Consider the following 25,374-nt stretch of genomic DNA (forward strand, 5'->3'; position numbering starts at 1 on the left):
CTCGCGGCTAGGCATAATTGATAACATCAAGTGTACCGAAGCGATAAACGAGGCGGTCGTGTGCGAGATCGTATACGGTTGCGAGCATTATGTATATGTTTGCACCCCTCGCGGTGCTGTTCCGCGAGCCGACAAATTATCATCTTGTGTGTCGTCGAAACGGAAGACTTCACATTAAGTCGTCCCCGTGGGATTATCGTTCGTGAATTTGGGAATTACTACACGCACGAGATCGCTTGTGTGTGTGTGTGTGTGTGTGTGTGTGTGCGCGTGTTAATCAATTCGAAACGTATGTCTAAATATAGAAATCTAATTTCTCGTTGTTTGATTTCAGACGGCGAATACAGTGACACCGTGGCCGAAGAAGGTAAATACTACAATTTAATTTTACAAGTGTTATATTTTAACCTTTAAGCCGTTGTTGTCTACAACTACCAAAATTCGTTTTGGTTATATTTTTCGTTTGTAAAACACACAGCGCCTTTCGTGTAGCCGTTATAAAATATTATAGTCTATATATATAATTACACATGACAGCGTACCTCTATACATACATAAATATATATATATATCACCTACCTGCAGAGCTTCATACTGAACGGGTAATCGATCAGGTCTAAATTGAATAGGCGTCTCCCGTTATTTTATTATTATTTTTTTTTTTTTATCTAAATAGAAATAAATAATTGAACCCGTAAATCGATGCTGAACCGTTTCGTTTATTTATTTTTTTTTTCGACCGTCTTCATTTTAATATGATTAACTATAGGTAGGTACTATATATTATATACCTGCTAGATTATGTTCACGATCGGTATATAGTATATAAATTATCAATATGCCGAGATATTAAAATCTCATTGCGGAAGAATAAACTCGATTTGACGTTATCGATAGGAAGGCTATATATATATATAATACGTGTTTCACTACAAATTTCCACGCCAGAGGATTCTTGGACGCATTAAAAACGTGAAAACAAAATTAACGGACGCAAGTCGCAAAGCGAATGTAACGCACACAGCCGCTCGAATACGTTTTTTTTTTATATTTTCGTTAAAATCGTTTTATTAATGGATTTTTTTTTTGCGATTGTTTGCCGACTAAAAATCGTATTTTTGCGCATCAAATATTATAAGATGGCGGCGGCGAACGAAATAAAACTCTTAATTCGATCAAAAGCGTATATAGCTGCGCAGGAAACGTGTACCAGGTGTTACTCTGTATATATATAGGACGTGGACCAAAAACTCGGAGGATTAAAAACTGGGCGGTGAAACGTATATACACCCGGTCGTAGTTTTTGCATAATTCATTATAAAGTTTTTAGCGCTCAACTTTGCACGACGATAATCGCAGTCGAAATTTTATTCGGGCGTTTACCCCCTTTTGGGTGCTGGGCGGGAGAGGTACGCGCGGGCTGTATTATAGGCGTAACGACAGGCGAATAATAATAAAAACAAAAAAAAAAAACAGACAAGAAACGCAGTAGGTACATTTTACAATATTTACATACATACACGCGCATTATTCGAAACGTCGGAATAAATCATTCGGCGACAGTGGTGGCTTCGACGAGATATGTGTGGCGCAGCAGCTATAGCCATATTATAGTATACAGCGTGCAGTATTTAGTGTAGACTTCGAGGGTGACCCCCCGACGATTTATGGGCATCGAAAGATTTTTATCGTCAACCGGCCAATTAAATTTTGGGGGACTGGCAAGAGTCGGTGGAGAAGTGTATTTTGTATATACGTATATGCGCGTTGACCATCGTCCACTGCCATTAGTACTGCAGCGAATTCCCTGTACACGCGACTCTCTGTCTCTCTCACACTCCGCACACACACACACACACACACACACACATACATACAACCCTCTCTTCCTCGATCTCTATCAATATATTATATCCATCTCTCTCCGGCACGGATGTCTCAACCATTGTGTTTGTGTGAATATTCATTGTGCTCCGGGGCATAAATTAACCGTCGCGGATGTGCGGCAATAATTGCTGCCGGTCGCGACTCTTCCCGCGCGTACACCGAATGGGACGGACTGCTGTGCAATGTGCAACTGAGTTGATGCAGAGGTCGTGCGGTGGAGGTTACGGAAGATTGATCGGAAGTTGTATGGTGTCGATTTTGGCAAACCGACTGGGTACTACTACCACAGGACTACTAGCTACTACTACTAATACAACGACGACGACGACGATGACTATAATACGGGATGGCTCTGGGCCAAAAAAATAAAACGCCGAAAATCATCTATATCCGTCGAATATGTTCGCTAATGGAATTATATTGATTCGACCCTCCCACCCAACCTCTTCTACAGGATAACAAATTTCTAAATCGTTGTCTTTTTCATCTCAACACGTTTTAAATTATGGTTTTAAAATACTAACCTATACCTATCTTTTTTACGTGTTTTTATACATTTTTCTAAATACTTATATTGTGTCAACTGTTGATGTCCTATCCTAAAACTAAACAATAGATAAAAAAAAATAATAACCAAATTGTATTCTTTTAACACCAAACTGATTTTATATTCAAAGATATTATGTTTTCACGTCTATTTAAATTTTTTTTAAATTTAAAGTGAAGTTTTTTTTACAATTTTGTTTGTTTTAGGTATATATATAATATATATGCCTATTTATTTCATCTATACTTATACAGACATTGTGCGTATAATATAATGCTAAATATTGTACATACAACACGACTATAGATAAAGGGTCCGTTTAGATATAGGGGACGTTTCGTTTTAATCGATGAAGTTCTATATCGCTGCAGTGGTGAGTGGGTGGTGGTGGTGACAGTCGATTGGTGGTGGTGTCGCCGCCGCCGGTACGACACGAAATTATTAATATATTATCCATCATATATCGTTATAATTGTTTATTATTATTTTTTTGTACATAAATGATTTTTTCCCCGTCACAATGGGCGGTCATTTAAAAACAATTTGCTCATAGATACGATATAATAATGTATAGGTGTTCCCCGGGGACGCGGTCGTCGCACAACCATTATATATTGCTACACGCGCGAGGCCCCTGGGATGATGATGGTGCTCCTGCAGCGGAGGAGAGACAGGGCGCACAAGACAAATGACCCCGAGGGTTTTCGAGGCATACACACACACACACACACTCGCACTCGTGTATACGCATAGTCGAATTTGAATTGAAACAATAGCCGAGCACTAATTCAAAACTGGTTAGGGTCGCGCGCGGGGTGGTAGGAAGTAGACGGGTCGCATTATTGCGGTTGCTTGTATATATACCGGCAGTATTGTACACAAGTATATGTATGTATGTATGCGTCGGTCGGCACGGCGAAAGGGGTGTTGGCGGTGTCAATTCCGGCTCGCTCGCTGTGTGTTAAATGCACCGCGAACAATGTGCCTGCGGGCCACGTGACAGTTGGCAGAGGACTGAGCAGGAGATTTTATTCTCAAGTGTGTGACTGTCGGTCGCGAGCTACAACTACATACATATATGAGGAGCAGGAGTGTATAATAATAATAATAATAATAATGGTACATATATATTTTATTCTATATAACAAACGGTTCTTGTAAGTTGTCGCGGTCTATTGTGTTTTCTGCAAGTATACCGCGACGACGACGGACACCGGGTGGTTGATTATTAATTCCGAAAGAGTAGGTGGTCGCTGGTGTACACTGTGTATTGTGTTCTGGAGGGACATTAGTATAAAACGCTGGTGAAATCAAAATACTCTAACCCGCTGCGGAAACGCCGCCGACAAACTGTGTACATTCTCGTATGTATGTTATTAAAGCTGCAGTGGCGCAACTAGCCCAAAAATCTTGGAGGGGGGGGGGCAAAGCCCCTCTATACATTTTCCTAAAAATTAACCCGGTAGAGCTTTGCCACCCCTATTCATTGTCTATTTTTATTATAAAAATATAAATAACAAAATAATTATTTTTACTTCCATTTTTCTTTATTATTACAAATGAAAGGGTTCAAGACATGTCTCAAGTTTTCCTTGACAAATTTCAAGTCAGTTGTATTATTATTAATCCAGTTATTAAAAAGGTATAAATACATATATAATATGCTTTTAACTTTAACCTATACGAGCTTTGGGCTCCGAGGAATTTGGAAGGGCCCAGCCCCTATATCCCTATACTAGTCGAGTATATGGAATCACAACCGGCGCGACTTACCAGTGCTTATTGATAAACGACTGTATAATATTATTATATTTGAGCTCGGTCGGCTGCCGCCAAACCGTATACGCGTGCGCACTTGTATAAAATTTTATATAGATGTATAATATAATGCAGCCCGCCGCATTTTAGTGCCGTTTACGCGCCGAAGAAGGCGCCTGTTTAAAACGCATTTACCACCGAACCCTCTTGAGAATAGCTGTTTTTGAACGCGCACAGGGGTGAGATCGGCTCCGCCGAGGGCCTTTTCTGCTCTGACCCCCGTTCGAGTGCTAATGGCTCGGCGAACACTCCTCCGCCGTATTTATATGTATAGGACGAGGAGGGACCCAGCGAGAAGTTGACCGAGAGTTGAATTATTATAATATCGGGTCAGGTACTGCGCGAGAATCTCCGACAACTATATATAGGTACGACCGTCGTGGTTTTCGGCCCGACAAACAAACTCGAAAACCATCGATCATTCGCGGCCGGTCGTTTGTACGAATATTTAAATATTTTGTCGGTTTCCTGCTACTTAATATTATATCGTGCTAACGGCGTGGCCCAAAAGTCCATTCGCTCCGAACTTCTTTACTCCCGCGGCGTAAGCCGATGATCGTTATCGTCGTCGCGGTTTAATCCACGCCAAACTTTTTCGTCGTATATATTACGCGCGACACACGTATACGTATATTATATAAAAAATACAAATGACAAATGTCTTCGTTTTTATTTTTCTCGAGGTTTTTTCCAGCTTCACCTATATCAGACATACACACACACACACACACACTTGTACGTAACGGCAATGTAAATTATGTGTTTATGGGCATCGGAAATGTGTGTTTAGAAGTCTTTTATATATAAACACCATAATATACGCGTTGGCCGTTAGAGTTAAATCGGCCGGAAAACTAAACTCGCCGAATCTGCAGACGCGCGCACCGCTCGGATCGGGCTTTCACGTTTTTATGGCTGAAATAAATATATGTTACGACTATACTGCTGCAGCTTTCAAGTCCCCTAACCGGACAGTATATCTTATCTCACTGCAGCTGTAGTAGGTAAAGTCTTTGCTGGTAAAACGATTTTTTTCTTTTTATTTTCGTGTGTGTACCCATTCTAACCTTTGAGGGCGCCCGATACGCGGTTTAACGCGCAGCGACCGACAACGTATGATATTATGTATTGTACAGGGTGATTCGCCAAGCATATACTCACCTCTTTTTTTCTGGATTATGCAGTTATTCAAAATCATCTGATGTTTCGAATTTTTAAATATACCTACCCTTAAAGACCATATTTTCAAATTCTTGAGATTTTTTTGTGCCACTCAAGGAACGTTTACTGCTGTGGAGATCATTTACTGTAAATAAGCGGATAATTTTTCTGAAAATGTTGGGGCTTGTCAAAATAAAATTTTATACTAGTCGCTTTTGAGTTAGGTATTTTACTTTGTGTACTAATAGGATCAGGTAGTCAAGTCCATGAAATAGATTTGAAAGATACGAGGGTTTGAAAATGTGTTGCCTATACTTATATTATTAATCCATGGACATTTATAATTTTCAAAAATGGGCAAAGTATAATAATTGTTAAATATTAGATTTTAAGTTTATTTTGTATTTTTGTAAAACTACTTTCAAGGATAGTAAGGACTATCATCATTAGTATACATATAGGTATATTTAAATAACTGAGGAATTACAAGTTTGGATTTTGAACTAAGTATACTTTCATCGACATTTTCCATTAAATAATTTGATGTAAAAAGAGAACCTCTCGTAGTAAAAAAAATATCAAGAATTTGGAAATATATTAATATATAAATCAGAATTTTAATAAATGCATTATTAAAGGAAAAGATGGGGGTGAGCATGATTGGTAAATCACCCTGTATACTTAGCATAATGAAAAAACGAACTTACACGCATAATATACCTAATAATAATGATATGTTTTATTCGCTTTGGTTTTTCAGCAATCGACGGTCATTGGTCGGCGTGGTCATCGTGGTCACCCTGCGGTCCGGATTGCCGTCATCATCGGACCAGGTCTTGCACGTCGCCGAGCCCCTCAAACGGCGGGCGATACTGCGTGGGTCGGGACGCTTTGACCGGAAACTGTTCAGGAGGATCTTGTATCGGTAATGATAACTATATATGAGTTATAATGTGTTTTTTTCTTACAATTTTTCTATGAGTTTTTTGCTACCTTATTTCAATCGCATATTGTCACGCGTAAATCGCATTCGATAAATATTAACAAACTTTTATAATATTCCGTTATGATAAAATATTTACACACTTTTTTACTATACGTTTCCCGGTATGTAAATAAATGTATTTCATTTGCATACATTTACCCATGCCAACTGAACATTATTATTCTCTTTTCCCGTATAGATATAAATTATAATATAATGTATAATATTTGTTTATATTTTACGAATGGGAGTCGCGCACTGGCACTATTAAACATAATATTACTGCTAGGTACATATACTAATAAAATTGCGAATTTTACGACGGAAAAATATTATCCGTTACACTGAATAAAATATAACATTTATTATTTTTATTATACTTGTTTCAGGTGGCAGAGATGACCCTGTGAATTATGATGATGAGCAATTCACCGAGGAAGGTACGTGTTTTTCGTTACACGATACTTATATATTATATTATAGTTTTTATAGTCCGGTTGTATTCGTGATGTTATGGCGAAAATGTGTATTGATTGTTATGGCCTTTAGGGCTGATAGAACGAACGAACTACCACAATATACAAGACATAAATTTCGAGAGGCTTGCTTATAAAAAATAACGGTTTTTTTTTTATTCAAGATATATCTTGCCGCATTCCGCACAAATTGACGTTAAAGTTCATGTTAAGCATTTAGAACATTTTTAGCGTGTTTATATGCCGTTATGAGAACATTTCGTAGAAAGTATACCGCGTTATTAAAAAATAAACATAATATAGGTAAATATTTTTAAATAAATATTGAAAAGATATTATGTCGTTTGCGTAAATAAAGAACTTGATTTTATTAGTTAGTTAACGTGCGCGGGTATATTGGTATGTCATATTTAATATTATTATCTCATTTAATCACTTATCTTTGCGTCTGCAACAGTCATATACCTAACATATTTGTTTTGTTTCCTTGTGGCTATATGTAACTTACCCATTTAGTATTATTCTAACCACAAAAAATACATTAACATATAATTTTACAATAACATATTTTTAGGTATTATAGTTATTGCTAAATTCAAATTGACGAGTTTATCATGTATTATATCGTTTTAAAAAAAATGTCATTACATTTATAAACATTATCCCGCCTAGTTAAAAATACTATTAATAATATGAACGCATTTCATTTTAGTAATATACCTACTTATATCGTTGTGAAACGAACCCTGCAAAGAGTTTGATATGGACCGTAAGATACGTGTTAAATCGCGTTGCTGCCTTATGCAGTAAGCTTTAATATTACATACTTTCTAGTCTATATATTAGTTGTCGCCAGAAAGTTTGGCAGCTTTTATGATTGGGTCGAGAGGGAGAGGGTAAATGAAGATTGAATCTCTCGGGTACTGCTGTGCAGGATATACGGAGAAATTCAATTATATCAACAGGAAATTAAAATCACCCTACGTAAAAAAAAAGGGGGGAGGGGAAATAGCAAAACGATATGACCGTTTTAATTTCGTTCAAAAACATTGGCCATCCGTTACGAAAAAAAATATTTACCTAATATACGCAAAAACATGATTCTCGATTTTCCTCTTTTTTTCACGCTTCTTTTGATGACTTCGTTATTTAAATATAGACTTAAAACACTTAGCGTGCGCCGAAACTCGATTTAAGCATTGGGTACCTAATTGAGTTTTTAAAAGAGACGAATTTTCGTGACGATGATGTTGTGAATTAATGAAAAACCCGATAGAACTTCCTGGAGCGTTAATACGCAACTCAAAAAGAGAGCGCACCGCTATATATTATGATGTATATTCTAATAACAAACGGTTATTGGGTATTGTTCGTGGGTAAAACTATACGATTAGTCGTCGAGCTCTACAGGACGACTCAAATGGTTGTTCTTTCACGACCATCCGGAAATTACTGCAAGAAAAAACCTCGGTGACAGGAAATCCATTTCCACGCGTATATTATTATATTCGCTTTTCGTTTTTGCGTTTTTCAATGGATTTGTAGACATATAGGTCGTTTTGTTTTTTTTTCTCGCGTGCGCGTAAAAGCCCCAGATATTGTTCAAAGAACCCCAAGGCTTTATTGATGGGGGTGTACAGAAACGGCCCTCTTCATGTGCGATCCTCTGTTTAACAGTTTAGAATGGACAGGACCCCCATATCACTCGCGAATGTGTCATATTATATACTATAAAATACGAAGTATTAAATCATCTTTAGGGTATGACGACGGATGCGTCGGAATGCTTCTGCAGTGCTGGGTGGTGGTGGTAACGTTACTTGTGGGGAGACGGAAGGGCTGTTGAAATTCGTACGAATATTTAGGATCTCGCTATACTCGGGGTGGACGACATGGTTTCCGGTGATGTGACGTACGGACAAATTGTCATCGTAACGACCCTGACATGTAACTTCCAACCCCTTGGCTTGTTCTGAACAAAAGAAGTCTATACATATATATTTACGCGAGGGATGATGAAGCGACACCGGAAGGAACAAGTTTATTCGCGCAGGGGAAAGAATCGTAACTAAAATAATTGCTGTGCCCCGGTTTATCGTCTTGGGGTGGAGTGTAAATCACTATAACGTTGACGACAACGATATATCCAATGAAAACATTAGTCATGCGGTCCGTTTAAACTGGATACTTGTCCTTATATACTGATATCTTGTTAATTTAGTGTTTAATTTTTTTTTAAATGCCATGTTCAGAAATTGGTCAATGAAAATATCGATCATAAAATATTGCTATAAGAAATGTATTTACAAATATTATGTCGATTGAAAATTTTCAAATAAAATATGTACTTGACATAACTATACCCACAAAATGAACATTGATATTATTATATCAGTATTGCATTTAAACTTTTAGTATAAATCATCAGTTGCTCAGGCGTCTATAAATCGTACTTAAATGGTTTAGGAGAAAGAAGTATTTATTGGATGGCGGTATTTATTAACAATACTATACGATCCCTTTTGTCTAATATTGTGGTCGCTTAGGGAGTTTCACAAAGAACAAAAATAATTCCAAACACAGCGGCAGTTAATGAAGAAAACATAACTTCTAATTAAATTAGATTAAAACAATAAAGTAACTAAAAAAATAACATTTTATTAAAATCGAAATACATTATTAATTAAAATTAATACATCCTTAAATGATGTTCGATTTATATTATACGATACGCATATACAATTCTATAATCACGCGAAAACCCATTTTAATTTTCATTAAAGCCTAATTAATAGAACTTAATGGTACAACCCCCCCCCCCCCCACTATTAAATATTTTTAAAACATGTCTGTACCCTTAATTTGCAATAATTTAATATTGTGCCATTATAATATATATCGTACACATAATTTTTGAATAGTCATCGAATCTTAAAAAGCATCTGGATGGCGCCGCGGTAAATTTGTCGTATGTCGTGTTATAATGTAATACCTATTACGTATATATATACTTACATAATATATAATATGATTATTGGACCGCGTTTTCGATTACATCGGTTCCCGATCAAAGACGCGTCGAAACAAAAGACTCGCATTCAAACTGACACGGAACGATGGGGAATCTACCGTCGTCGGCCGTTTCTTAATACTTATAATGAAATAGTTCCGTTGAATCGCAGACGAATTACTCCGGGATCTATATATTGGGTCTTTCATGTACACAAGACAATCCGTGAAAAGGATACCACCACCACCGGTGGACCGACCCTCCTGCCGCCGTTCGACGATATCATTCCTTTTAACATCGGATTTTCTCCGGTTGATTGGCCGACTGATATATATAATTGAACGCCGGTGGTACTCTTTGACTTCTGACAGTTGGAGCTTTTATCTCGCCAAAAAGTTCGACTTCTTTTGCTCGCACACACATATGACGCGAGTCTTAATTAAACTTTAAACCGTCTGCAGCACACTCGGATTCGATTGCAAACATTCTGCAGCGGATTCCTGAGAGTCGTGCAATGCGATGGGTCAAATATTTCAGTTTATATTCGAACTTGTACTATATAACGCCGCTGGACGTTGGCGAAGTTTTTGCGACCTTATCCGCGTGGTATGATACTACACCCGCACACACTCGGGCCCGCGCACGTTTCAATACCATATAATATGTGGCTTACGATTTCGCTGGAAATAAAACACTGGCTTAAATGAAAAAATCGATTAAACCTCGGCTGGCATATTAAAACCGCTCGGAGTTTGCCGCCGCTGCGGGTCTCGATGCCCCATAGACTAATCCTGCGTTTGTTGATAGCCAACTGCGTAATACCTACCTAGCCCAAACTTAATTGGTCTTGCAGACTAACTATTGTTGTGTGCGATGTCGCGTGGAGGTATGTATTATATAGTTTAACGCGTAAAAGTTTTTTTTTTTTTTTTATTTATAATGTAACGCTGCAATTTGCCTTGACGTGTAATATAAGTTTGGTGGACAGTGAAAAGAACGTTTATAATTTTATGGCAGGCGCGTAATTAAATTTTAAAACATAAACTTGTTTATACACAATCACGTGTGTACGGGGATTAATAAAATGCCAAAAACATATCTACCGTGCTGGTGTTTCAATGAATTTATTAATGTCAACAGCAAAAACATCCGTTTATATCCGTGCATTTTTAATCCTGAAGGGCTTATCGACGTAATCGGCTACGGAGTGTCACGTTCTGCCTAAAATATAAGTAAAAGTCGAGGGAAAAATAATTTTTTATATCTCCGTTTTATGTGAATATATTTATGATATTGTTTACTATATTTCGAACACAAAAATAAATGTAACGATATCTAAGGCAATAATCTGTTTTTTATTTAGAATTATATATAACTTTAAATCATTACCATATTATAATACCATATCATTCTAACTTCTGCCCATCATGTTTAATCCAATCGCATTATAATTTATTTTAGATCGTTGCTAACTTGTTTATAAATTATAATACACCTCTCGTAGTAGTAAAAACCTTGCCACACATACACGTGTTTCCTTACCTACCGTAACAACACCTTACCAACCACAGTTCATAATCCCCTACCACAGCTAAGGGGCATATAATCACCAGGCTTAAGTTCCATAAAAAAAATAATACACCTCTATCTATCTAACAACGACATATTTTAATCTTTCTATGATCTCGTATCTCGTGGTTAATTATTAATGACTGTCATATTTAAAACTAATCACCGACATACCGCATCGACTTGTGCAAGAGCTATAAATAGTATTTAAATTATACATTATGTATATGGAATAAATAAGCATACGCCTCTAATAACCATTAATTAATAATTCTTAATTCTTTTAGTTATTGCAGTACGAGTAATAAATTAAAACGTGTTCAAGTGAGATGCTACACGCCTAGCACGTACCTATATACAAATATGTTTTTGTTATGTCATAATAAATATGTGATTTGAAATGCCCCCTTATTGTAGCAGCAGGCGTATTTAAAACTCGATACGCGTCCTACGTTACGAATAAAAACTCGATTTTCTTATCGACATTTCGGTCTGTCATAATACCTCGTGACCATACGATAATTTATCGTTAATTAGTCGTCGGACGTTTTCCCTCACGCCTCGCATCCATCCCGTTGCATACCGATCGAAAGATTATAATATAATACGGATCGTATAATAATAATGTTTAGTAACCTACGCCTCGCCCTCGCGTTCTATATAATAGTCACCGAATTTATTTTGCGCACGCTGTTAAATCTTTTTTTCCACATCACATTATCGTCGTGTTTCGGTCGGAAACTATAAGTGAGAAAAAAAACTCGGTAATCACCGGCCGAGGTTAGGCGAAAAATTCGGCGATCGCACTTCGAGGTGGTGGTGCAGACGTGTTAACGACCACGCGTGGGCGATTGAAAGTGTATATAGTAAACATTTTAGTTTTCGTTCACGCGTGCGCCGCGATTGCATTAACAACGACGACGACGACGTCCCAGGCCCGCGAAACAATATATTATTATGTGTATAAAAATCAGTGGAAACGTATGGCGGAGTGTGTATATATATATGCGGTCGATTCGTGTCAGAGGCCAGTTATAGCCTTATAGGGCCGATAAAATCAATTCACGTGAACGCAAAACTGGTCGCCGACAAAGTTTTTGATAAACCGTCTCGGGACACGAGAGAAACCCGGCACGACGATGTTTTTATTGGCCGTCTATCGATTTTATTGGATATTATATTGTGTTAGGTATATATATATTGTTGCGCAGTGACGGTTCGGTAGTAAGAAATTAGTCCTAAGCCGTTAAGTATTGTTGTTTTCTACCACCAACACCGACACCACCGCCTTATAATATGCCACTGGCTACTCACCCCTTTCGCAGTACGTACACAAGTATATAATAAACTATTACAACCACTGCGTGTAATACCTCGCGTGCGATCAATCGCGAGTTTCGATTGGAGACGCGTATCTTTGCTCACCACTTTCTTCAGTATTATAGGACATTATAATATTATTACGATGCCCAATACATTTTCACGGTGTCGATAATTTTAACAAATATGATCGTTATTCAAAATTATAATAATAATAACGGATTTCTGTCATCCGACGGACGGATACCGCCTCGTACCAAACGATTGGACATTTATTTCCCACTTTTCTCAATATATATCATAAACCATAAGCCAACTCACGCGTTTTTAGCACATTTTAAGTTATAAGAAAAAAACCCAAGGCATAATAAATCAAATGTCGAAAAACTTGCAAATATAATATTATACAATGTTATGTATATATAATAGTATACCAGGTGCCCATACTTTTAGTTCGTCAGATTAAAACGAATAAAATATCACAATCCGAGGAATGTTGTCTCATTAGTTGTCATCTGTGCATATTCGATAGTCGATGTAATATAACACATACCTATATATAATAATATATTAAATAGCAATATCATATTATCATATCGATGTATATTTATAATATTAATTCGTAATTTTTGCGTAATATTTTTTTTTTTTTAATAATATTTTATAATATAATGCGGAATACGTGTAATACCTATCCATATAATTAATGCATGTGTTGTCGTTTCGTTTGTTTTAGCTGCTACCAAATCGGTAGTGGAGACCGATGTGGCGCTGTACGTGGCACTCATAGCCGCCTCCGTGCTGCTGGCTGGCATGGTCCTGTTGTTCCGGCTGTACAAGAACAAAGGCCGCGATCACAGCATGTACAACATGGCCAACTCGGGTACGTTTCTCATCAGAACACAATATCATACTTATTATTAAAATACGGTGCATACAATGATACTATTATTATCACATAATCACAACAATACGTATGTGTGCGTACACGAAGGTGTACGCGCGTAGTCCTTGAACTCGGCTGAAATATAATAATATAATAAGTCGATCGTTCGATTCGTCGAACGAATACCGTTTATTTAGGCATATGTCTACATTTGTTCACGTTCGATGATTATAAAAAAATATCCGTCCTTTGGCCTTCCTACCTACCAGTTACAAAAATAAACGCTTATTATTAAAAAAAAAAAAAAAATACGCAAAAACACCATCGGGCGAACGATTGCAGATCCGTCCGCGCGCAACAACATAATTTAATGACTCGATTATTATCATCGCGGAAGAGGGGAAGAGGCAAACATGGTTCCGTCTCGATTATTATTGTTTTTGTTTTTTTATTTTATCGGCTGACGACTATTATAATGTAATCACCGGAAAACCGGAACGATGCATTATAACATAACCGTAAAACTTGGGGGACTCGCGGGCATATACCTAACCCTACGCGGCGGGTAAATACTGCCGCTGCAACTGCAACACCGACCGAGCTGACTTCATTTAAATGTCAATCGGCATTATTTGAACGCTAACAAGCGACCTGTGCTCTAAAAGACTGCACCCTCCCGCGACTGTATATTATAGAGTTTCCTTAATTGTGTTTGTATAATTTCGACGTCGGTGACATCGCGAGTGCTATGCGCAGCGATATATTATAATAATAAACTACTCAACATTATGCTCAAGCAAAAAGCGTTTGTAAACAGTCACGAGAATAATAGTAATTTCGCCCTCGCGCAAGTTCATCCTTTTAACTCGCATACTCGCGACAGCCTATTCCTGTGTAATAATGTTACATCGATTTAATCGTTTTCGTACAGATTTCCAACCGGAATTCTTCCCGGACCAAGAGAAAAAGACTTACTCTCTGGAGTGCCATTCGCGGAACGGCGGCTGCAACCATTTCCAGCAGACGCAACCGGACCTGACCAGAACCGTGGTAGTGGTGCCGTCGTGCTACGAGTACCCGTTCACCAACGACCAGAATGCGTATAGCTTGACCAGGTCTTGTTCAGAACACCATTATGACGTGCCCCATCACAATGGTGGCGTCGGTGGCGGTGCCAGTTCGACGGTTACCACAGCCATCATGGCGCCGCCAGTCCCGTCCGTGGCCCCTGACAGTCCGAACGCGCTCACGTCTAGTCCCGAGTCCAGTCACAGCTTGACCAGCTACACTTGTTCGAGTGAGTAAAACGATTCAAATATATAAATATAAGATTCAAATATAACGGTCGCCGGTGGTGCAGACTTAACGGGAAATAAAAAATTCGTAATTTTAATGATAATAATAACACTAATATTATATTGACAGGCAAGTCCCAGTCGGACTCTAGTGGCGTGGCGTGCCATTGCAAGGACTATTTGTGGATGAAGGAGACTGCCGTGACGTCGACAGGTTGCCGTTTGGAGTGCAAAGAGTACGGGTTGTCGCTGACCATTCCCGAAGGCGCCATCGCTAAGTCGCAAAAAGAACCCGTACTGTTTGCCTTGTTACAGGACGAGTACAAGCCGATACTCTCCGGTAACTATACTCACATAGTATATAATTTATAATTATGTATTCGATTGAGGGTATGTTATATTATACGGCATTCCGTATAATATAATATAAATGATTGTTAATTGTATTAATCTTTGGGACAAGTGGACACAATATATTGGCTATTATAACCATTAAAGTACAATAGCAATAGTAATAGATTTTTGCGAAGGTAGATTTTTTAAAAACTAAATCAATTTTCTAGATGGACAAACGCAGTTAAGTCCGGCGGTGATGTGCGGCCCTAACGGGAAGAGCTTCAAGAAGCCAGTGATCGTCGGAATGCGACACTGCGCCAGTCTGATGCAAGGGCCCTGGGTGATTTCGGTGCTGAGTTGCGACATGCCTCTAGGCGCTAAACCCAAATGGAAGGTAATGCCTAACCTGACATATCAAACGATCGTATATAATTTACAATCGACACGACGATAGATGATTCAATAATAATTTAAATCCAATTTTATTAATAAATGTATTTAATTTTGTGTTAACTAGAAAATTCTGACATTGGGAGAGGAAACAATCAACACATCGGTGTTTGTGCAAATGGACGCGGAACACGTGTATTTGATGAGCGAAACGCTGTCAAAGTTTGTGTTGGTTGGCGAACCAGACACGACGGTGGTCAGCAGTCCACCCGCGAAGACGCTTAAAGTGGCCCTGTTTGGATCGCTGAACCGGAAGTTCAAATACGACATCCGGGTTCATGTGGTCGACGACAACGGCGTGGCTTTAGAGGTACGTACACGGACACGTGGCTTTCGGACGGTCTTGAATATAAATTTTAACAAACGATGTCGGTGTATGTGCAGAGGCTGAAACACCAAGAGCGCAGCGTCAGCGGAGGCGTGATGCTGGACAAGTCCAAGTCGATGTGCTTTCAAGAGGGTGGCGGCAACCTAGTGATCACCATGGACGATATTGGCACCAATTGGAGGAGTAAACCCCAAGATAACTACAAGGTCAGTGGAATACTGTTTATAATATAATAGTTTTTAAACACTCGTAGTGGTGTATGAGTCTCAGCCACGGCGTATATTAAATCACGAACGCTTAAAATTTTAAACCGCCAGAACTTGCGGGGGAGGGTAAATATTTTGTTGTTTCGAATATTATCATTTTGGCTAAGACTTGACGCCTCCGTTTAAATTCGCTATCTGTACCGGTTAACCGCCTAACCAAGCGCATCCCTCTTCCATACACAGGAGATCCCGTTCCAGACCCTATGGAACTCGGGTGGCCTGGCTGTGTTCTCGCTGGAACCGTACGAACAACAGTACCCGGACTCGTGGGTGAACGTTTCCTGTCGGGTGTGCGTGTCGCAGACGGCGGCCACCGGTTCGCTGCGAAACGTCAAGCACACGTTCAAGGTGAACCAGGACCCGAACAGCCTGTCGTCTGTCGGCCACCAACCTAGACAGCCGAGGACTGTGACCAGCACCACGGGCAGCGGATCGAGCGTCACATCGTGCGATCCAACGCCATTTCGGTAAGTGTATATATAGATCGTTTCTATAAAACATACACACAGTGCTGTATTATAGGGTGGGGGGGAGATAAAGGGGCCATTTTTCCAGGGCTGCTAATTTTTTAAGGAAAACAAAAATACAATTTTGTATTTTTCTAATTTATAATAATTTTTATAAAGACTTAATATTGAAAAACATATTTATTTATTTACAGTCCATATATGGACACAAGGTCTAATTACAATGACAATATCAGTATACATTATAATTCAAAACAGAGCTGCAGTTTATCGTACCTTTATCTTGGAAAACCCGTAACGCTTAAACCAATTTTATTTTCAAATCAAAATTCTATTATATACGATATATATATACAGCAATAATACACAACGGTATTTTTCGTATTTCACCGTATTAGGTATTACTTTAAACGGTTATTGAATTTGATAATTACAATTATTAAAAAAAATGTATTCGAACTTACTTACTTTAAGTAATTATTTTAATAGACTTTCGTCTCTCAGCCGAGACGATGCAAGAGTAGCTAGCGAGCTCGATTAACTGAAAAACATTAGACAATTTCGTTTGATGAAAAAGATTTCTTTTAATATTTTATTCCGCAGTTTTAATTTTTTTAATATGACTGGAAAGGCGGTCGGTGCTATATAGTGCCATTATGGAAAATAGTCGAGGAGAAAAATTAATTTTATTTCTTTGATGGGTATAAGGGTGGGTAGTAAAGGGTACAAACGTAACATGGCACTATACAGGCACAGGCGACACATTATTATTTACCTATTAAAATATTATCATTTGCGATGACATCCCTCCCACAGCCACTGATTTCGATTAATTTTTTTTTGTTTTTCCGTTTATTTCTTCCCCCGTACGTATAGTATAATATGTGTTGTGTGTGACGTATAGGAATTAAAAATAATTTATTAATCTTTCGGTTGTTTGTTCAGATTCGGTAAAGTCTTACGTAAGCAACTCTGTCAATGTTTAGATCCACCAAATTCTAGGAGCAACGACTGGAGGATGTTGGCCCAACGGCTCACCATGGACAGGTGAGCGACCGTCATAATAATTAGCATAAATTAAATATATTATTATCATGACGACGAGCAACGTTTAAAATATTACCTACATTATAATATTATGCGGTTCAAACTCTCGCCGTTATTCGTTGTGTAAATTTATTTTATTATTTACATATACTTATCACAATTTTATTTTAATAATACAATACGGTGTATTTCATTAGGTTTGATAAATTTAGACGATATCGATATTATTGTTCTGGCCCGTTAAACGTGTGCCTTGCTTTTCATTAAATTTAATTTATGTCTTCCGCTTGATTAACAAAAAAATAAATAAATACCGAGCGTGTCAGCTAACGGCTTCAAACTATTTTCATCGATACCGCTCACCGCCGATTAATAAATAATAATTATTATTTTTGACCTGAAATCTATAATAAAACGCGTAATTCTTGTCTCGCAGTTCGCAGTCGTCTCTTATTTGAATCGAACCCTCGTGTAGTGTGTAAAATACGTATACTATTAAATGTACAGTATATCGTACGGCAGTTGCACACAAGGCTGGATTAAAAATTAGTTTGGAATAAAAATTAAAAGTTCAGCTCGTCGTCAAGTTCAATTAACTCGATTCTTATAATACAATACTACGATGTGTGTAATATCGACTGTTATATGCGCCCTCTGGCGTTGGACTTTCAATTATTAAAAATTATCATCATATCACACATACGAATAATTATAGCAGTAATCGCCGCTAATAGGACTTACTTACACATGGACTCATTAGACGCCTAGTGGACTCAAATAGGTTCACACGTATATTATCACTTATAGGAAAAAATTAGTCTATTCAACTCATTATTTCACTGGTTAAATGGGATGATGTGTATTTTTAAGGGGATACATTTTTTGGTCCATTATCCTGATATTATCGCATATATTTTAACGATGAATATACTATTTCCTCGACTCATCTTACCACGAAAAATATTCAATTTTTCGGATATGTTTTTATTTTTTTATATATAAATTGAAATCATTACAAAACAGCATTTTTGAAAAAAAATAAATATTTTTTCTATTTTTATTGTTCGAAATGTTCTTAGATATTTATTTCTTTATGATTAATAAAGTAGGTACTTACATTTGAAATACATATTTATTTTAACAAACGAATATACAATATAATAGTATCTACATATTATCATTAAATATTTAAATTAGTAGATGGTCAAATTAAATTTTTTAATTACATTGGATGTATATATTTTTATTCTCGGACCTTTCGCCCATAATATTATCCACTCCTCTCGGTTAACTGACGCTCTGGTCCCAACGGGAGTCCAACGAGCGGCGAACACTAGTATGCAGTACTAACCGCAGTATAGTCGTAGATTTTGTACTCACTAATATTATTCTAACCTACCCGTATCAATTGTAATAATAATTTATAATAATTTAATATCGTGTTGCACACAGGTACATTAACTATTTCGCGGTCAAGCCCAGTCCCACCGACCAGATACTGGACCTGTGGGAGGCCAGGCACAGGGAACCCACGTCCGTCACGGACCTGTTGAACGTGCTCAGGCTGATGGGCCGCACGGACGCCGCCTCCCTGCTGGAACGCGAACTCGGCCCGTGGCTGTGAGCGGCCTCGGGAGCGGCAGCGGGCTACGCTCGTCCCCGGCCGCCGACTCCGACGCCGCCGCCACCGCCACCATTTGCAGTTCCTACGACGCATATTTTTTTATAAGTCTCCACGCCGCGCGATTTAGTATTTTTTATTTTAATTATTATTTTATGTTATTATGAAAGTTTTTTCTTCGAAATTTTACGTGTACATTTATTCGTGTTTTTGTTTGGTCATTATATTTTTCAGATAAATATAAAAAAAAAAAAAAAAAAATTGATAAATAATAATAGAAATTATTATCATCGACAATCAAAAACTTATTAATATTATATATTATATTTATGTACAATATGTATATATATATTATTGAAACGCGCGTTTTATCGTTATATATTATTTTCTTCTCTCGGTTTGTTTTAGACAAAATAGACATCGTCGTACCTATATACATCATATTTAATATATATATACAAACTGCAAAAACTGTTGTTGACTCGTATACTATAGGTACAATGTACATACGTTGTCAAGATACGCGTTAGGTTTTCAGTTAATATATTCATGTATTTTTTTTTAACAATATTTTACAATTTACATACTAGGTATATAATACCTAAATACCTACACATATTATTATTATTATTATTATTTCGAAGAAAATTTGAGTCCCGGATAAAAGACTATATTATTTTAGTGATAGATTATCTGTGATAAAACATAAATTGACGATAAACTCCATTATAAACAATTATTATTATTGTTATTATACGATGACCGTTATATTATCATTTCTGGCAAATAAAATAAATCTTCATATCCGTTTGTATATATTACGATGATATACTACCTATTATGATATTAATTATTGTATAACCTAGAGTTATATATATTACCTCTCCCTCCGTCATCGGTTTATTCTTTTCTATTTCCTATCGCTATCGTAATACGCGTTTTCGCAGCGCACTAACACATAAACCTATGTTATACATCTACATAATATATAATATACAATATTGTGTAAATTAACTGATTATATATATATATATACCTGAAAATGTATAAAACAAAAATGTGTAAAACTAAATCTATTTAATATTTATATATATATTATGTAATATATGTAATACTTAAACGTCTAGATATTATATATATATATATATTGTACACGCGCGGCCACTTGTGTTTACATGTACACAGAATATTATATTATACATGCGAAACAAAGACTATTATATTATGAGTATGTATTTAAAATAATAATATAATATTATCGCGTTGTATATTGTGTTTATTATTTAATTTGTAAATAATTGTACCGATTATGTATATTTAATATTATTATTATTATTATTATTATTACTGTATATTGTTGACGACTCACTAGTTTTCATTTTATATTACTACCTATTATTATTATTATTATTTATTTATTCGATTATTATTATTATTATTATTTATTATGATTGTGCAACGTCGTGACCAACGGCGGTCGTCGTCATAGTATATTACGATGAATTAGGTAGATACATCGATTATACCTGTATATATATATATATAATTATGTGTTAATATATATATATGCGCGTGTGTGTAAGTATGCCTACGAAAATAATAATATTATATTTTAATGAAAACGTGTAAAAAAGAAAACCCGTAGTGTTAACGTGCTGAGCCAATGATTTAGTTGATTTTTTTATATATATATATATATATTGTGTATATCCATTGGACTTTTGACAAGAAATAAATAAACTGAATATATATAAATAAAATGTTTTGTTATAGTGGACAATAACTTCAGGAGGTTTTTTATTTATTCGTCATTTAAATTATCATGTGGTCCGTCGTCAATATTATATCGTATTCCGTAATCCTTTTGCCGTGTGTCCTTATTCGTCGCATATTAATTTACGCCGAGGTTGGCCGCTAAAAATGTGGTTACAATTATAGCTGTTGTAATGTCATCGAGTTAATTTCCAGCTCGACTATACACTTGCTTCTGACTATACTAATGTTACGAGACCATGCAATATTTTGTCCATTGAGCTATTATGTAGAAATAATAATATAAAAAATTATTTTTATTCCGAGTCCTGCAGCCTCACAGTTTCGGCAAAATCTTCAATCTTCAATTTTTCCCAAGTGTTATCAGATACTTGAAATTTTTAATGTCGCTCACTTTCTATAAAAAGGTTGGCAACCCTGACTCAATGTATGGCATTATAGATGCATCGTGTTTGTCGTCGGTATTGCTGTGTACAAGAAGTTTTCCTAGTTTTGATAAGCTGATATTAAGTTTTTCTATAGCTGTTTTTACATTTAAAATAATGCACTCGTTACCTGGAGCTGAAGGTATGTCTAATAATATGCATTATATTATAATTTATATGGATTTGTAAAATATCAAATCAATGTGCAATCTTAACTATAACTACGTGGATTGAAACAACATATGCAAATACTAACTTCACAATTGTATTTAGTAGACTTCCAAGATAGATCCGAACAATCTTTTTTTACCATTTAAAGAAACGTTTAGGTAGTTAACGAAATGCCCAGAACATTTATTAATTTTTTTTTTTTTATCTATTGTAATACTTTATTATTGAGTTTAAAATTGAAATCTAAATGTAAAATAGCAGTCATCACAGAGAAAAAAAAATCAATTTTAGGTTAATATTTATATTTCACTAGGATTTTATGAAAATATCCCACTGTGCACCGAAGCATAAACCTTGAAAACCGCAAATTTAGATTTCTATTTTAAATTATCTTTTGGTCATATCCAATATTTACAAACCTAAAAATTATAGGTTTCATTTAAATAATAAAATAACTTTTTGTTTAGTACTTGAGCAGTAAAACTAATAAATAAAAATAAAAATTCAATAAATAAAATTGTACCTATATAATGTTAGAAAATTTAGATGCATTCAGGTTTACAAAAACAACAAACATCTAGTTGCCAAGTCCATAAGTGCTTGGAAAATGTATTATTCGTGTCTGTGTCACAGTCATTACTAATCAGTATTCATTTGTTGCATCTTGCGAACATTACGAATAAATTTACCTACTTCGTCAAAAAGTTAAATCGTATTTTCATATAATCTGTTTATTCAACGTTTAGGTATATCATAAAATCAACATGTCAAACAGTGCAACACAGGACAGTAATTTCATCCGTTACCCAGAAACAGTCCACGAACGAAATTATGCAGTTGGTTTTTGACGATCTTCGGTGAAATAGACCAAAACCGTTAGATAGTTGCGATTTCAATAGTTTGCCGGTACACAAAAGGTTTATGTCGTTACCTAACATGAACGTGTGGACAAATCCCGCAGCCAAAGCACCAGAGTTCGGATGGAAATCCACGACCGAAATCATGCTACCTGTTGTCGACGATATCCGGGAAAATAAACAGAAACCGTCGGAAAGCGGTGATTTCCATAGTTTTCCGGTGCCCAAAAGGTTTATGTCGTTACCTAACGTGGCCTTGCTGAAAAATTCCGCAGCCAAAGTACTAGAGATCGGATGGAAATCCACGACCGAAATCATGCTACCTGTTGTGTCGACGATATCCGGGAAAATATACAGAAACCTTCGGAAAGCTGGGATTTCCAAAGTTTGCCGCTGAAGAAGAAAACTATGTCACTACCCAATATCGCCGTGGATGCGAATTCCGGGGGTGATGCTCAGTTACGTCCGGATCGTCTATTGCCGCATTAATGACACCAGCTGCCCCTGCAGAAGATAACGGGATCGAGACGCAGTTATCCGTCTCGTCTTCTTCGCCACGGGTACAAAAGGTAGAAGCCGGCATTGTGGCTTGACCTGGTAACGGTTACAGTAACCCGCGGTGGCTGTAGTGACGAGGAGACGGAAGAATCGTCGGTAACCGCAGTCACACCTAGTCACTGTGGATCCGGACCAAGAAATTCCTCGGGCAAATGTTCTGTTGTGGTGCGATTGGCCACTCAGATGTGTAGATGAGTTTCTATGGTTTTATTCCGTGTATTTGGGCACCGGAATTTAGACCTCCCCCCCCCCCCCCCCCCACTGTTACAGCGCTCGTGTCGTCCGCGTTCGCACCGCACTTTTTTGCACTAATAAGTCTAATGAAACGTCGCACCTTTTCACTTTTGTATCAGGCCGGACACCTGTTGTGTTCACCGGACGCCGGACAAACCGTCTGAATTCGTTTACGTCCGCCATAATGCTCGTTTGTCCTAAGTAAATTTTGCACTTTTTGCATCCGGCTGGAAGCTATTGTCGTTTTCGCCGGCGCCCGGACACAAACCGTTTGAATTCGTTTACGTCCGCCATGACGAGCGTTTATACTGAGTGTTAAGGGGTAGGTTTGCCGCGCGTATTTAATGAACTAAACGAAACTCTTCGCCGCGAGTTTTGTCGTTCCGCGTCGCGGTCATCCGTTTTCGCGCATTTATCTTATTAGTCGTACGCGCTGTATAATATTCACTTTGCTTTACCACCGTAGTGATGTATTCGACCTCGCTGTATATATCACTCCGTTCCGGTCGACGTTGCTCCATTTGTGTCATAGATCCGCTGTGGTAATCACCGATATATATAGATTATAGGCGGTTACTGCTGCCCTCCGATAGCTCCTTTTTTGCATCTAACGATAAAGTAGTTGAAATTAGTGTAATCTAATGCTAACCCCGAACGGGGGGAATGTTTTGTAAAAAATGTATACCTATCTAAATAATTATAAATTATGGCTATGCTGCCATAATAATGTATATGTAAATTGTATATTATGTGAATTAACTTAAATAAAATTGTTCGTCGTGTTATATAATATTTGGTTTTTATTTGATAATATTTTTAATAAATTATGTCAACACGCTATTGTGTAAAATTAATTAATGTGAAACTTCTATGTATTTTGTTCAGGTACACAGTTTTTTTTTTTAACGTGTGTAAAATCTCACGAGAAACTTTGTATTAAATCATCAAGATTTTTGACCAAAGAAAAAAAATATATCAACAGCATACCTTCCATCGAAAACAACCAAAAACACTGCGCGATATTATGGAAAGAATGATATGTGTAACATTGATCTCGATGGATTTCCATTTCTCCAAATTGCTCGATAGTTATTAAATTTATATTTTTATCTAGTTTGTTCTATTTTAGAATATGGTTTTTTTCATTTAGAATCTTCGTCAATCTTGCTCAGTGGCGTTCATTCTGCTTGTATTACTAGCTGATCCCGTGCACTTCGTTGCACATTAAAAATGCCAACTCTATATTATGAATAAAATATGTTTTATTTTATAATATAACGATTACCATAACAGCAATTTTTAAACCAATAATTAATATTATAATAGCTTCAAAACCCATGGCCACCGGAGGACACACACACACAGACAGACAAACATTCTATATCTCCTCCTGGAGTTGGTCGCCATTGTAATATGGACACACAGACAGACAGACAGACATACATTCATTTTTATATATATAAGAAGATATATCTATCTATAGGTATACCATTCCATATCTTAGCTAATAAATATATTATGTTGTAAGAACTGGTACCGAGCCCACTTGCATGCTCAGTACCTGCAATGGCACAAATTTCATTTTGCTGTTTTTGTGAATTTCTTGGTTGAAAGGTATTTTTTTATCAATTTCAGTGCATTTTATGATTTTTTTACTTGTAGGTTATATATTTACATTTTTTTGGGTTAAAATTCTGTGCTATAATTGTATATACAACCAGCAGTGCATATGAAAAAATACACTTTAATTGACCAATATAACACATTTAATAGTAAGAAAACCTATATAATTTAATATTTATCTGCCTAAATAGGTACTTAATTTAACTTCTTCTAATTTTTACAGTTTAATAAGTAAAAAAATTAAAAACAAAAAAAAAAATTCCG

The 25,374-nt window shown here is 36.6% G+C and overlaps 1 protein-coding gene and 1 pseudogene across 2 annotated transcripts in view; both read left to right on the top strand.

Annotated features, from left to right (window-relative positions):
• LOC132939308 (netrin receptor UNC5B) overlaps positions 1 to 21,257 on the top strand; it is a 126,507-nt gene extending 105,250 nt beyond the window's left edge. Inside the window, exons 6-17 of one of the 2 annotated variants that reach the window (XM_061006399.1) lie at positions 335 to 367; positions 6,174 to 6,338; positions 6,788 to 6,838; positions 13,510 to 13,656; positions 14,591 to 14,956; positions 15,085 to 15,294; positions 15,518 to 15,684; positions 15,808 to 16,050; positions 16,125 to 16,274; positions 16,518 to 16,801; positions 17,747 to 17,848; positions 19,301 to 21,257. In XM_061006399.1, the coding sequence (XP_060862382.1) occupies positions 335 to 367; positions 6,174 to 6,338; positions 6,788 to 6,838; positions 13,510 to 13,656; positions 14,591 to 14,956; positions 15,085 to 15,294; positions 15,518 to 15,684; positions 15,808 to 16,050; positions 16,125 to 16,274; positions 16,518 to 16,801; positions 17,747 to 17,848; positions 19,301 to 19,472 (2,090 nt within the window). In that variant the 3' untranslated portion in view covers positions 19,473 to 21,257. The remainder of the gene's footprint in view (positions 1 to 334; positions 368 to 6,173; positions 6,339 to 6,787; positions 6,839 to 13,509; positions 13,657 to 14,590; positions 14,957 to 15,084; positions 15,295 to 15,517; positions 15,685 to 15,807; positions 16,051 to 16,124; positions 16,275 to 16,517; positions 16,802 to 17,746; positions 17,849 to 19,300) is intronic. The other variant, XM_061006400.1, reaches the window with a different exon arrangement.
• Positions 21,258 to 21,368: 111 nt separating this feature from the next.
• LOC132939309 (uncharacterized) lies at positions 21,369 to 24,319 on the top strand (annotated as a pseudogene).
• Positions 24,320 to 25,374: the final 1,055 nt, after the last annotated feature.

The sequence above is a fragment of the Metopolophium dirhodum genome, chromosome 2 (assembly GCF_019925205.1).
Source record: "Metopolophium dirhodum isolate CAU chromosome 2, ASM1992520v1, whole genome shotgun sequence".
Classification (NCBI taxonomy): Eukaryota; Metazoa; Arthropoda; class Insecta; order Hemiptera; family Aphididae; genus Metopolophium; species Metopolophium dirhodum.